Source organism: Macadamia integrifolia, unplaced genomic scaffold (assembly GCF_013358625.1).
Source record: "Macadamia integrifolia cultivar HAES 741 unplaced genomic scaffold, SCU_Mint_v3 scaffold688, whole genome shotgun sequence".
Classification (NCBI taxonomy): domain Eukaryota; kingdom Viridiplantae; phylum Streptophyta; class Magnoliopsida; order Proteales; family Proteaceae; genus Macadamia; species Macadamia integrifolia.
The window spans coordinates 54,056-69,359 of record NW_024870512.1 but is presented as its reverse complement, the minus strand read 5'-3'; the positions used below and the strand labels follow the sequence as shown (position 1 = coordinate 69,359).

Below are 15,304 nucleotides of genomic sequence, written 5' to 3'. Positions count from 1 at the left end.
GGATCTGTATCGGCCGAGACCGATCCCGATACTAATAATGAAAACTGTGATCCGGCTTTCTCGTGCTCAAATTAAATAGCACGGAGGAATAAGTGGTGTGAAACAAATTACAATCGTCATAAAAAATGGTTCGTCTTCTCATTGGTTGCGTGGGGTTCTAAATAGCACGTAATGTTATAAATAACCGTAGCATCGTCATATAAACGATCCAGATTTCTTTGATCTCTTAACGGGTGAAAGAACATTCCAGAACTCCACTTCCGCTAGAACCCAGGAACCCTAATACTGAATCTATAAATAAGACCTTCCCTATGCCTCTGTTTGATACTTCGTAGTATTACCCTAGCCGCTCTTGCCATTCACATCTCCGATCTTAAGTTTTTCTTCGAAGGTTGGTTCGTGGTTGACAAACAATGGCGGAAGTTCAAATGGGAGACGCTGAAACCTTCGCATTTCAGGCTGAGATTAACCAGCTTCTCAGTTTGATTATCAACACCTTCTACAGCAACAAGGAGATCTTTCTCCGTGAGCTTATTAGCAATTCCTCTGATGTGAGTTTAAATAGTCTCTCTGTCTACTGGATTTTATACTTGTTTCGATTTTAGGGTTTAACTTGGTTGATTTGTTGTTTCGTTTTGATAATGTATTTTGAATCTGGGATGAACAGGCTCTTGATAAGATCAGATTTGAGAGTTTGACGGACAAGAGCAAGCTTGATGGACAGCCTGAGCTTTTCATCAGGATTATTCCTGACAAAGTCAACAAAACCCTGACAATCATTGACAGTGGTATTGGGATGACCAAAGCTGGTAAGTAGGGTCTTTCATTCCAAAGGTGCTCTCTAGATTATGAACATGTTCATCTAGGGTTGATGGCGTAGATTTCGTTAAACTGATTATTCTTTCTTCATATTTCCTGTAGATTTGGTGAACAATTTGGGGACAATTGCTAGGTCTGGGACGAAAGAGTTCATGGAGGCTCTACAAGCTGGAGCTGATGTGAGCATGATCGGTCAATTTGGTGTGGGTTTCTATTCGGCTTACCTCGTTGCGGAAAAAGTCATTGTGACCACCAAGCACAATGACGACGAGCAGTACATCTGGGAGTCGCAAGCCGGGGGTTCATTCACCGTTACCAGGGATTCCGGGGAGCAGTTGGGCCGTGGGACCAAAATTACTCTCTACCTCAAGGAAGACCAGGTTCGTAAACTGATATTTTCTTCTGATTCTCTGTTCTTATTTCCATCTCGTGCTGTTGCATCTGTAGTTGTAAGTAACAATTTGATTTCCTTCGCAGTTGGAATACTTGGAAGAGAGAAGGATAAAGGATCTTGTGAAGAAGCATTCTGAATTCATCAGCTATCCTATCTCTCTCTGGGTGGAGAAGACCACCGAGAAGGAGGTAAGTGATGACGAAGAAGAGGAAACAAAGAAAGAAGAGGGTGATGTCGAGGATGTAGATGAGGAGAAGGAGACGGAATCCAAGAAGAAGAAGAAGGTCAAGGAGGTGTCTTATGATTGGGAGCTCACCAACAAGCAGAAGCCCATCTGGTTGAGGAAGCCGGAGGAGATAACCAAGGAGGAGTACGCTTCTTTCTACAAGAGCTTGACCAACGACTGGGAGGACCATCTCTCTGTAAAGCACTTCTCTGTCGAAGGGCAGCTTGAATTCAAGGCCATCCTCTTTGTGCCAAAGAGAGCTCCATTCGACCTTTTTGACACCAGGAAGAAGATGAACAACATCAAGCTCTATGTCCGAAGGGTTTTCATCATGGACAACTGCGAGGAGTTGATGCCCGAGTACCTTGGATTTGTGAAGGGTGTTGTGGACTCTGATGATCTGCCACTTAACATTTCCCGTGAAATGCTTCAGCAGAACAAGATTCTTAAGGTTATCAGGAAGAATCTTGTGAAGAAGTGCATGGAGATGTTCGCTGAGATCGCTGAAAACAAGGAGGACTATTCCAAGTTCTACGAGGCTTTCTCCAAGAACCTGAAGTTGGGTATTCACGAGGACAGTCAGAACAGGACAAAGCTTGCTGATTTGCTCCGATACCACTCAACTAAGAGTGGGGATGATACGACGAGCTTGAAGGACTATGTCACCAGGATGAAGGAGGGTCAGAAAGACATCTTCTACATTACTGGTGAGAGCAAGAAGGCCGTTGAGAACTCCCCATTCCTGGAGCGGCTCAAGAAGAAGGGCTACGAAGTCCTGTATATGGTTGATGCCATCGATGAGTATGCCGTGGGACAACTAAAGGAGTATGATGGGAAGAAGCTTGTCTCTGCAACTAAGGAAGGTCTGAAGCTTGAGGATGAGACCGAGGAAGAGAAGAAAAAGAAGGAGGAGAAGAACAAGTCTTTTGAGAATCTGTGCAAGACAGTCAAGGACATTTTGGGTGACAAAGTTGAGAAGGTCGTTGTGTCCGACAGAATCGTTGATTCTCCCTGCTGTTTGGTGACAGGAGAGTACGGTTGGACTGCTAACATGGAGAGGATCATGAAGGCACAGGCTCTGAGGGACAACAGCATGGGTTCTTACATGTCCAGCAAGAAGACCATGGAGATCAATCCTGACAATGGCATTATGGAAGAGCTAAGGAAGAGAGCCGAAGTTGATAAGAACGACAAGTCTATCAAGGACTTGGTCTTGCTGCTCTTTGAGACTGCCCTCCTGAACTCTGGGTTCAGCCTGGATGATCCTAACACCTTCGCCACTAGGATCCACAGGATGCTGAAGTTGGGTCTGAGCATTGATGAGGAAGAAACAGTAGGTGACGAGACAGACATGCCGGCACTTGAGGAAGACAACGAGGAGAGCAAGATGGAAGAAGTTGATTAGAGGACAAAGCTTGCTGGTTCTGGTGGAGGAGTGCATTGTCAGGTGCTCTTCGTTTTGCTGAGGAACCTCTTTAGGAGGGGTGGTTTTTTTTTTTTTTTTTTTTTTTTCTTTTTCTATAGTGCTACTTTATTTTTAAATTCTCTTTTAGCTTGATTTTCATTTACTGCTAAGCCATATAATTCCTTCTATCCTTTAATTTCTTACCCGTTTTTGGTGCTATGCAACGTAGAACTCTCTTTGATATCTAAACATTAGTATGGTGAGATTATAATTTTACGGTGAGACATATGATTCACTGTAAGCAGTTGGGTTTTTTCATTTTTAGTGGCTCTTAATGTATCATGTAGCTGATTAACTCTTTTATAGCCGGTCCTTTTGTGCTAATCCTGTAATTCCATCTTGCACTGCGACGTAGATCCTATTTCAATTCTTAACATCTATAGATCATATTTGTCTTTGGTAGAATCCTATAGTGGAAATGATTATTATTACCTCTTTAAGATAGGCAACTGCACTCGTCTCACTAGGGTTTGGTTGAGAACTTATTGTGATTTTACAGTTATGGTAAGCCAGGTCTCAAGCTAAGCTTTAATGGTTTCTGGTCGCTTTGTGCCTGAAGCCATGAAAGTTAATTTCCTTGATTAGTCTCAGTTACGAGGTTAAGTGTTTTTTTAAGGGTTCATGGATTATTGGGATTGCCTATGGCCTAATTTATCTGAAATGCCCAGTTTCTTAACTGGGTTTTTGGTCTGTACAAAGACTACAAAACCCCTAATACATCTATGTAATGCAAGGTCCATACTTGTTGGTTTGCTCTCTTAATGCAGCACGCTCACAGAACCATCTCCATTTCTGTGGAAAGGCTGGCTCGCCAGACCACAGTTTTTTCCTGGTGTCTAATCTCTTTTGCCTATTGAAATAGCCAATGTCTCTGACCTAGCTTACCATTTACCACACTAGGGTGGGGCGTGTAGTGTGCCTATCCCTCTCCCGTTTTGGAGATTTTTAGTATTAACTTTGTCCGGCGAACATGGGATATATGCATGGTTGATGTATGTATGCGACAGACAATTATCAAGTTTCAAATCTGAAGGGAAGTGGGTCAAAAGTGGTGGCTAGCCCGCGAGTTTTCCAAAACTTGAGTCTAATATTTTGGTTATATATATGATCGGCATTCTTGGACAAGCCTAGGACAAGCCTATGACTGAAACAGCACTGTTAAGGGTGTGTGTTCATGTTACAGAGAGTCAAATTTTGATTCTAAAACTTTGTCGCTAGTTTTTCCCTAATTATTGAAATTGTATATTGCCTACCCGATAGCAAAATTTCATAGGTCATGAAATTTTATTTTCCTCTTGCCAAAAAAAAAATAATAATAATCTAAGTATGTAATATGGCAAAAAAGTCACGGTACCTATGTGTTATAAGGCTAGTAAAACATTCTTCATAGATAGCCGGGAGCCGTGGGTATAATCTGAATCGTTGAAACCCTTCTCTTTTATTTTAACGAACATTGAATGTGATGGTGATAGCAAGTCATCTCAACTCTGAAACCTAGAGGTTGTGAACATTAAAGAATTATCTGTGGATTCAAATTATGATTTTTTCAAAAACAAAGAGTTATTCAAGAAGATAGAGGGAAGAACTCTTCCATTGATTCTCACCATAAACTAAAGGAAATGAAGTTGATAATAAGGAAGATACTTGTATAGAAGCTGAGTTCCTAGGTGAAAAATATTTGTTTTCTTTATATTCAAACCTAGAATCAATAGGTTCAAAGGATGATCCTCCCCTGAGAATCTTTTGATAGTTGTAATGGATGATTTTTTGTCAGATAAACATTTAGAGAAACAGTCTCTCTCCTTGTCTAGAAGGAAAGAAGTTGAAACAGTTACGGAGACTATCATTCCATCCTAAAACTGGGAATAGGTTACAATATAGAATACTAATCGACGGTTTAGATTAATTCTTATTAAATGGATAATTTATATTAAAAGAAAATGAAAATAATGGATAATTTATATTAAAAGAAAGTGAAAATAAAATTAACGGATTTGGGCACAGGGCACTGGTTCATTGACCACGGCACTACGCAATCAGGTAGCATTTATAATTTTTCTCGCCATATAATATTTGGAAAAAAAATTGACAGATTTGGGCACTGGTTCATTGACCACGGCACTACGCAATCAGGTAGCATTTATAATTTTTCTCGAGAGAGATGCTATGCGATCATTTATACTGCCAGCCCTAATGGGAGCGTGTACCAAGCATCCAGCAGGCAAGGATGCAAGGGTGCGCGTTCGAAGGACAGGGATACCTACTCGCAGTCCAGTAGAGAACTAATCTCCCACTCGTCACTAGGATCACCACACCAATTTGGTTTTGTGAACAAGAGAGCGCCTCACTGAGGAGAGAGAATGTTACGCATACACATCAGTATTAGCCGTCATTGACAGTAATGAAATCTCAGAAATACCCTTAATATGGTTTAAGTATCTTTGAAGTCAAAATTGTCTTTCAATACCGATACTGGTCATAACATGAGAGTCGAGGCAATATTTATAGGGTTAACTAAAGAAATTAGACGTTATCCTTTTCGCAAAAGGAAAGTGGAACCTACAACACATTCAGCCATTCGCAGATTCCGATACACCCAATTCCAATTCAGATTCGACTCGAATAGTTGGCCATGGACATGCAGGATGATTTTCAGTGCTTTAGAGGTACCTAGCCTGCAGCCCTTCACCACCCCACGTTAATGGAGGCGACAAGAGTACATTGTAGGCCTAAACCATTAGACAAATGCAGTATCAAAAAACATATGAGTATCATCTTAAGCCTCAAATAACTAATCAACAGACATTTAAAGGTTCCATCCAATTAAAAAAAAAAAAAAAAGAGGCCTTGACAATTTGAAACAGAGACAAATGCATTACTTCTGAACAGTCTAGACACCCACGATATCTGAAACACCCTGGACACCGAAAAAATAGAGAAAGGAGAGAATAAATATCTTCTGAGAAAGAAAAAGAGACACTGAATCTGGAGTAGAACAGAACCACAGTTCATATCTAGTACTCCCATTTCTTAAGCTCCATGCCGTCTGGAGGAGTGCCTTCCACCTTCTTTGCACCCACTTCTTTCCAGTTTGTAGACAAAACTGTCCCATGTGACTCCACCTGCAATCAAGAACCAAGAAGGAAAAAAGAATGTTAATTTTTTGGATGAAGAAAATTTTCTATTTAGTTTCAAAATCTTGCATGGCAAATGAAATGCTGCCAGAGCATTCAGCATACTATTACTATAATTAAGAAGGTACCGCAAAAAATAAAAGCTGGAGTCAGTTTTCTATAGCTCATGATAGATGGAATAAACAATTGCCAGAAGGTAATCTAAAGAAGCCTCTTTGACTTAAATTTCATTTTTTTTTCTGTTTTGTTGGGGTGCAAGACCCACCATGGGGCCAGACAAGGGACCCACTGAGGGCAAGGATGGTCACTTATTGTTACACTGCTTACTACCTACTACTGTTGCTCACAGAGGGTGGGGAGTAGGAGGGAGTCGAACATTCGACCTCTCCCTGGACTTATGCTAGACCTCCACTGGCTTAACTGCCACCACCCAGCAAGAAGCTCATCCCCAAAATTCATCATTAATTGCAATGCTGGAGAAGAGAATAGTATGGAAGGGAACTTGCATTTCAGCTATGATAAACCAGAGAAACAGATGAGGGGTATAATCACACATCATCAGGGAAAGTGAAAGCAAGTCTTACAAAAGATTTCCTCATGGCTCGCCGGGTGTCCTCATCAGCATCTTGATATATGCCTCGGAAAAGTTTATTCAAAGCTGCATCTCCTTCTAGCTTTTCTTCTTTTTCCTGAAAGCCCAAACAAAAGCAGTTTCAGAATTCAATTAACAAAAGATCTCAGTTTCAGGAGTAATTATCTACATAGAAGAAAACTACAAATGCACATGAAAATGCTTCCACATCAAAGCAACAAGGTTACCACAAACCTCCTTCTTGACTTGGGCTTCTAGCTTATCCCAATCAATGCCTTTCGGTCTTGAAGATGGATATGTAGGTCGCACAGTTCCAGTACCTCCAACTTACAAAATGACCAAGTATAGATATCAAATACATGGTAATAAAGTCTCTAGCAGTGCAGTGTGAAGCCCTTCAAATGAACCAATATATTGAGATCTCTTAACTAAGCATTTCATTCAAGATTCAAGTCAGGAATGAAACAAAAGTTCCCACATAATGTATGAAAGTCCCAAAGATAACCACAATCCTTGCAGGAAGAAGTTGGCAACAGAAGTGCAATCACACCCAATAAAGTGGAAGAACTACACAAGTTTGTCTACCTTGGAGGTGCAAGAGCATTGATACAAAAGACATGTATGCATTTACAATTTTAGCCACTTACCTGATGGTGCATTAATCTTCTGTGCAATTGTAATTTCCCTACTGAATTCCAAAGATGTCCAGTTGATGGCTTCAGTTTTTGCTAGTCTTATCTCAACTTTGGTCAACAGAACATCATATCTGCATTTCTCAGGTATTATCTGTTCATTTTCCACAGCCAAACACAGGAAGGATTTTTTACAATCAAAACAACTAAGTGGTGCAACATGGGGAGTTCGGTACTCCACCAGAAATGTAAGAAATTAAATGTCCCAGACATCCCTTTCAAAACTGAAGACAGGAGACAATTATAATCGCAATTTTCAAAAAAATATGCAATATCACCTCAATGTGGTTTCTAGAGACGGGAACATTTATTCCGACAGTTTTCAATACAATATAAAGTATCACCACATGCATCCTCTAAAATACAGAGTGAGAAAATAAATGCCAGAAAGGATGGGAGAAAAAAAAAGACAAGGGAAGGAAAAGATAGATGTAACAATGGAATCAAATCTGTCAAAGAATTCCATTAAACCCCTCCTTATAGTAGACGGTGTAACAGTAGAGCAGCAAAATAGAGTATTAAAACATAAGTCCACGATGAGGAGTACCTTCCCAAACAAGCGAGGTTGAAAAATATATGGATCTTCACCAGGAACATCAATGGTGACACTTAGCTGCAAGTATAATGAAACAGATTTTTCTTAGCCCATCTTCTTTTTAATGATTTGAGGATCGAACTGTAAGCCAATGAAATCAACTGAACAAAAATGAAGTATAATATCAAAGAAGAAACATACAATCTGTTCACCAAATTCAATAGACACATTTTTAGATGGTACTCCCTTAGCAAATATGGTCACAACTACTACTTCTGGCTTCTGGTAGTACTCGTGCCTGCGTTTTAGACAGAGGTGAAGAAGTTGAAGCAGCAGCAAAAAGAATCAAGTTTCTCATTTTACTGACAGTAATGTGCCCTATGTATGCTAGTAATAAATTGTGGACATAACATTATAACATGACTCTAAGAAACCTTGGTGACTGCATATTCACGTGCCTTTATTCTGGGAGAGGTCTCACATTAGACCAACCCAAATTCATATTGAGTTTGGAAAATTGTATAGATGAAGGCACAGCTACAAAAAGGTGGAATAATTTCAGTGTGGTCCCCTGGAATCAGAGCCTTTTTCATTCAAACCACAAATTTCTTTTTCTTCCCCTTTGCATGAGTGTTTTAATAATGGGAATTAAATAATTAAAAGTAGGCAAAATGTTTTGCACAGAAAAATCATGGTTATCACATAAATCAAAAGTACCTGTATTTTGGTTTAGCTGGTGTCACCAATGTTTGTGGGATTTTCTGGCTCAGAATAGAGTCACTTTCAGTTCCATCCGATAAGTGAGATTCAACAGGAGTCACAGCACTTGGTGGCGCACTTTGTGCCGAATGCATAGTTTTGTCACCAGTTTCCTCTGATGAACATAAGAAAATCCATCATGATAGATAATATACAAATTTCATAAAAGGCTACGAAGACCCTAAGCTAAATATTGATATTCCTTACAAGTTAAAACCGTACCCCCTTCACAATCCTCTTCATTAAAAGTTAAAATCCTAACCTCTAATACAGAAAACTGCTGCAATTCCATAATGATAATCATGGACAGAATCCAAGCCAACGATGGGATTAAATTTTTTTCCTTGGGCATATAAATTGAACCAAGTATTTTCAAGAGGCTCACCAGAAAAAGAATCTCTCAGTAACTGAGCAGCCTTTAGCCCTCTTCTATTAGTTGCTAAAGAAGAAGGCTCCCAGAATTTTATGGTAACTGAGTTTAGAAGGTATTTAAATGTGGCCTTCCAACAATTCCCTAAGAACTAACTTATTGTGATTGTTGTGCACAAGATGAACCACACCAACCTCTTCCATCAATGGTTTGGGAGTAAATTCCACTACACTAACCCTATGCAAAGAACATACTCTAAACCATTCTTCTTCTATTTCTTCACATTTAGTTTTCTGTTTCTAATTAAATCCGAAAATCCCACAGAATCTACTCTTCCAGTCCAATAATCAATTCTAACAGTGTTCTGTTATCAGCCAAACTTTCATCCTCACTATGGCGACAGTTTCAACAGCACATAACCCTTAAAAATCTATTCTCGGAAGTGTATCCAAATGCAGTGATAACCTCTCATACCAGTGGCACCTATTTCTATTCTCATGGTACATCCAGCACCATACATGTGTAGTTAAGCAACCAAAATTTTGAAAAGAGCAGACAAAACCTTGATCAACTAGATTACTACAGACAAAAAGAAGGAAAAAAAAAAAAAAAGGCACTAAGAAGGTCCGAAGATACTGTGATATAAACTGATAGTGAATAGCTACCCAACCAAAAGACTCTGAACTTACAATACAATCAAATACACACCTGCGATGTGGTCATTGCAGTCCTTTATCAAATTTGTAAACCTTGAATCGCTTGGCACTAAAGATGCACCAGCATCAAGGGCCGCTTTGGCAGTCTGATATTCTTCCAGTTTCATACATGCAGTACTGTATAAAACATATAACAATTCAATATGAGAAAGAAACATGGTAACTGAGTCCCATCCACAATCAGAATCGTAGTAGCCACTCGAGATACAAGATTACGTAAATGCAACATTTTTTTATTTTTTATTTTTTGTGTCTGTGTAGAGATAAGGAATATATAATCATAGATCACAAGTTAAATTAAGTGTTGAAATAACTATGGCATGGGACACCTTGAACTCAATTTACGGGCTAACAAAAACATTCTCAAAGATGACAACTTATAATCAATTTATAACCCACTAGATTATAAAATGTTAAACAGCATCACTTTGGGTGCCGATGCTAGAGAACAAAAACTAGATTGATAAGGGCCAGGCAGTGTGAACCCATGAACCACAATGCAGACTGTTCAGACTGTTTTGAGAAGCAAATAAGAGTACAAATTCCAAACAGAACAATATGTGACACGCGCATGCAGGCAAAACCAGCAGACTGAACCAGTATTCCCTTCAGTTTGTTCGGTTATTCAGACAATAAATAGACTGAATACCTCTTATTAAATTTGTACTTGTAAAATTGTACAAATGTAACAAGAAGTTTACAACATTAATTAATAAATAAACTTGGAAGACAACGAAATGCAAATCAAATTGGAAATGTCTATCAGCACCCACACCCCAAACAAAAGTTGGAAATGTCTACTATAAAGCACAAGGGACTCACGCTTTGCGTAGGTATGCCTTAGCCATTGAAGAGTCCAATTCAATTGCTCTGTTTGCATCAGCAACCGCCTCTGCTCAGGAAATGCATATGAATTAATAATTTTTCATAAACTAAATACAAAAGAAGAACACTCCAATACAGCACATGTTTACCTCCTGAAAGTGATCTACAGATAAAAATGAAAAATAAATTCTTTTAGGTCATAGATGCAAAAAACCCCCCTAGGGGGTAGCCAAGTTGGCAAAGGACCTTCGCCTCAGGCAGCGTGTAGTTATGAGTTTGACTCCTCTTACTTCCTTGGGGCCACTCACACAGGGTGTTTAGTGCTCTTCTGCTTTCGGTGAAAGTTGAATGGTTCTCATTCAATCCCGGTATGACCCTGCCCATGCAGTTGTGGGTTCAGTATGGGCCCGCGAGACTAGCCAGGACAAAGGCCTGGATATCCGTCGGCCGTCGTTACCCCACCCCACCCCACCTCAACCCCCCCCCAAAAAAAAAGAAGAAAGATGCGACTTACAGATGATCGATCTATCTTTTCCCAGCAAACTCTTAACATTCAAAATCTTTTCTTATTTCTAACTCTTACAAGTCTGGAATACAAATCACTAAAAACTGCTTAATATGTGAGGAATCATATTACTTCCAACCCAACGTAAAGTACGGTAGCTTCTCACCAGAACAAAAACTTGAACCACGCTTTTTAAAAGGATCCCCAAGTCACCATCTTTGATAGACAGACTAAGTCAACAATTATGAAGACGAATAAACATAAATACTAGTGTGGATCTTAACAAATAGTAAACCATCTCCAAATTGCTTCCTTTTTTCCCATTAATCACAAGGCAAGTTAATCATCACAAACTTCTAATATATCTAGATCTCAGAATAGAAATTCCCTAAAAAACAAATATGTCGCAAGAAGGCTTCTTGTGCGAAGCGTACATCCTTGCTACTACATATAGTTGAGAACAAAAATTGTCATTTTGTCTCGAAACCCAGGAATTCACTACACGAGACAAGGTAAACAGGAAGAAGACACAGGAGGGAAAGGGAGAAGTGAATACCAGTATAATTCTTAAGCTTGATATTCGCCTGTGCACGGTCTGCATAGAGATCTGCATTATTGGGGTCCAAATCGATGGCCTGTGTACAAAGATCAACAGAAAGCTCGAAATTATCATCCATGAAGGCTTCTTTAGCTTTCTTCTCAAGATCCGACGCCATTGACAAAGCTTAGACAAACAGATAACAGAGAAACAAGCTTAGAGAAACAGACAGCGAGGATCAAAGAAAGAAAGGATTCGTCTTGCAGCTTTGAAGTTCGCAAGAACAACTGAAGAGTCGATTATAAGAAAGGAAGAAACGCAGGATTCGAACAAGAGAGGGAAGACTTGGGTTTTCTGGAGAGTTCTATTGAAGTCAACAAGAAGTAGTAAAAAACTCCCACTTGAGTCGCGACGAAGTTCTTTTTACTCTTATGCTCGAATTATTTGGAAGAGAATATAAAAGGAAAGATTGTACGAAAAATATATATACATATCTATATAAAAGGAAAGAGAGAACTGTCTAGAAGCAGAGTATTTGCCCCAGACATAGGTGGAGCGCAATGACCGTTATACCCCCACGTAACAATGGACTGTGATGTTTTTGAAAAATCACAAGTGACATCTGAATAATTAATTTTTAAGATTTTATTTAATGTAAATCATATGTTCCATTAGGAGTTGAGAGAGTATAATTTTTTTTCCCCCATAACAATAGAGTGTATAATAATGTCTCAAGTATTCAATCGCATGTATAGCATACATGAGATGTGTGTTAATATAAAAGAAAAGATATTTTACTTACGGGAGAGGGATAGGTATGCTAGCGTAATACCTAGGAATTAGGAATGCTAGCGGGATTTTGACCGTAGGATTTAAACCGTTGGATGGAGAGAAAGTATACAAACGATTTGTTACACCTTTCCTCTCCCTCTTTCTCTCTCTTCTCTCTTCAAGTCGTCGGAAAAGTCATTCTTTTTACCAGATCTAGTCAGAGAAAGCAAACTCCTTTAGGTCCTCCAGACAAATAAAGTGGCTTCTCCTTTGGCTCTGACGATGGTGAAATACGATCATGTTCTTCTTCAGCCCTTAGGACATTGAAGGGAATGTCCATCGTTTCCTCCTCCAGCCCTTGGGCCCCACCCTACCCTTCTTCTTCCTGCAACTCCACCAGCCACTTCTTCCTCTTCTCTCTTCTTCTTCTTCACCTCCACCCGCTGCTGCAACTCAACCCACCGCCCCCTTCTTCTTCTTCTTCCTACAACTCACCAGCCACTTCCTCCTCCTGTTATTTTTTCTTCTTCTTCACCCCTACCCCTGCTGCAACTCAACCGTCCACATACTTCTACAAATTCCCCAACCTCAAGCTAAAAGATGATTCCCACCTGTGGAGCTTCCTCTCCTCGACTCGCCCAACTCGCCGATGCCACCATCCCCCAAGTCAACCCTCTTCTTCTCAGACTTTACCCCACCTCGGTTGCTCAAAGAAGACGGATTATTTATTTATTTATTTATTGGGAGAAGCATAGAAGAGAAATCGGAGTGGGAGTGGGAGTCGGAGTCGGAGAAGGAGAGGGAGAAGAAGAGGAACCGTGGGAGTGGGAGTCGGAGACTGAGAAGGAGGGTGGAGATAGAATTTGGGGAGAAATAAGGTGTAGCGGCGGTGGATTGAAACTTTGGACATTTTCTTTCCATCCAACCGTTACATTTTAGATATACAAATCTTATGGCTAATATCCTACTAGCATTCTTAATTCTTAGGTGCTACGCTAGTATACCTGTCATTTTCCCTTTACTCATTGAGAAAACAAAGATATTTGATTGGAATTGATATATATCCAATCTAAATCATTTCCTCATTATCCAACGGTCAAAATAGATATAACATATACCCATGTGGCAAAAAAAATATTTTATGATATTTAAAAAAAAACATAAGATACCTTTGCAGCAATATATATATATATATATATTTTAGATGTTTGCTTCGTTTGAATACTTTCATTTTTCAATGCATGCTTGGCACAAGTTTAAAACTTATCTTTTACTTCTTTTTTTTTTTTATGGGTGGGGGTGGGGGTGGGGGTTTGACATGTCATGTGTCATTGGGGTCAAATTTTGAAAATAGGGAATCAAAAGTCTCATGTTCACACCCCACCCCACCCCACCCCTCCCCTCGCCTCCCCTCCCCTTCCCTTCCCTTCCTTTCCTTTCCCTTTCCTTTCCTTTCCTTTCCTTTCCTTTTTGGTAGGCTCATGTTCACACATTGAGTTTGGGTAATTGAAGTTGGTGAAGTGACCAACGAGATTAGTAGCTTAGTGGAAGAAAGTTCTTGTTTCATCATCGCTTGGGTCAACTGGTTGTGAGTTAAAGTTGGCACACCTCACCATCGTTCATTCGTTTTCCGAAAGTGTTGCTTGCCATATGGAGGCTTTGGCCCATAGACTGTGATCACTATCATGAAGTGCCATTTTTTCTTTACACACACACACATAAAGGTTAAGTAGAAAAATAAAGCTTTTACAAAAATTCATAATCTTCAACTGCAATGTTTCAAGTAAATGGAATCGACCTTCATGGATGACTAGAGATAGGCCAAAACATCGAAAAAACAAGTACCAAAGCGGCTAGAGTTGAAATCGACTAAATCTGATATGAATCCTCATTATAAAGAAAATCTGATTTCAACGATTATTCCGCAATCAACGATGACAATTCTTAGACCACCAAGACAAGCATGGCAACAACTAGAAGGGTATAGATTGAATTAATATGGAATTTGGCAACTGATCAATTAGACCACCTATATATAATGGATTTACATATGACGATCTCAGACCACCCGTATATAATGGATTTAAATATGAAAATCTCGCAAATGACCAATTAAACCATTTCTAAATATCACATTACCAATTTACTAGGCAAAGTTTCAATAGGATTGGTTTCTACAAACAATTCACTGATGATTGGGTGCCAAGAAAATTGCCACGTGGTTGTCATAAATTACCCTTTTTATGAATTACAAATTGCCCTCTGCATTTTATTCAACACAAATATTTTTACACTTGAAAAATGTTGTCTAGGCCTTTGGATCAAATTTGAGCTTCATTTGGGAAAGGTTGAGGGATTTGAGGAGTATTTAAATATGGGATATATATATATTTTTTATTGACATCCCTTCAAGTGTCAAATAATTTATTATCTTAGTTTTTATCCTATTAGTATGATATTTTTTTTATAAAGATAAATGATGTACTTAAATCAGTTTAATATATATATATATATATATATTTGAATTATTTAAAATTTTTTTGAGAATAAAGCAGGTGACATTCAAATCTTTACGAGGTCCCATGGGGTACTCTGCCAGCTTAAAAAATCCTCTTATCTTTTAATATGGAAAAAAAAAAAAAAAAAAACTGCCACGTACATGTCTCTTGGGAAAAAATAAAAAATCCCTTCAATAAAAACTTCATATGAAGGAAATGTGTCAGGAAACAGAACTTCACTAGAAGACCAGTATTAGGATCCTTTTCAACACCCCAATTCGCCTAATTTGCATTGGATAGTTAGGAGAACTTGGGGGTGCATGTCGAGGTCATCCCAACCGTATGATGCTATTAGGCACATTAAAAAAGAGTTGGATCTAGAAGACAAACCATGCTTAAATAGAGAAAAGGTAAGACTTTGTTTAATTGCAAGGGAAATTAAAGAGATGGAAAGTGAAAATTTTC

At 39.1% G+C, this 15,304-nt stretch overlaps 2 protein-coding genes across 2 annotated transcripts; one reads left to right on the top strand and one right to left on the bottom strand.

Annotated features, from left to right (window-relative positions):
- The first annotated feature begins 257 nt into the window (after positions 1-257).
- LOC122069654 (heat shock protein 83-like) lies at positions 258-3,228 on the top strand. The gene is made up of 4 exons (XM_042633708.1): positions 258-551; positions 668-809; positions 922-1,199; positions 1,297-3,228. Exons 1-4 carry the CDS (start codon positions 414-416, stop codon positions 2,842-2,844), a joined length of 2,106 nt encoding a protein of 701 aa, XP_042489642.1. The 5' UTR covers positions 258-413; the 3' UTR covers positions 2,845-3,228.
- A 2,429-nt stretch (positions 3,229-5,657) lies between these two features.
- LOC122069644 (protein SGT1 homolog A-like) lies at positions 5,658-11,996 on the bottom strand. The gene is made up of 10 exons (XM_042633695.1): positions 11,589-11,996; positions 10,525-10,594; positions 9,695-9,819; positions 8,575-8,731; positions 8,059-8,155; positions 7,870-7,935; positions 7,278-7,416; positions 6,865-6,956; positions 6,623-6,727; positions 5,658-6,026 (listed from the first exon to the last, which is right to left on the bottom strand). The coding sequence occupies exons 1-10, from the start codon at positions 11,746-11,748 to the stop codon at positions 5,919-5,921; spliced, it is 1,119 nt and encodes a 372-aa protein (XP_042489629.1). The 5' UTR covers positions 11,749-11,996; the 3' UTR covers positions 5,658-5,918.
- Positions 11,997-15,304: the final 3,308 nt, after the last annotated feature.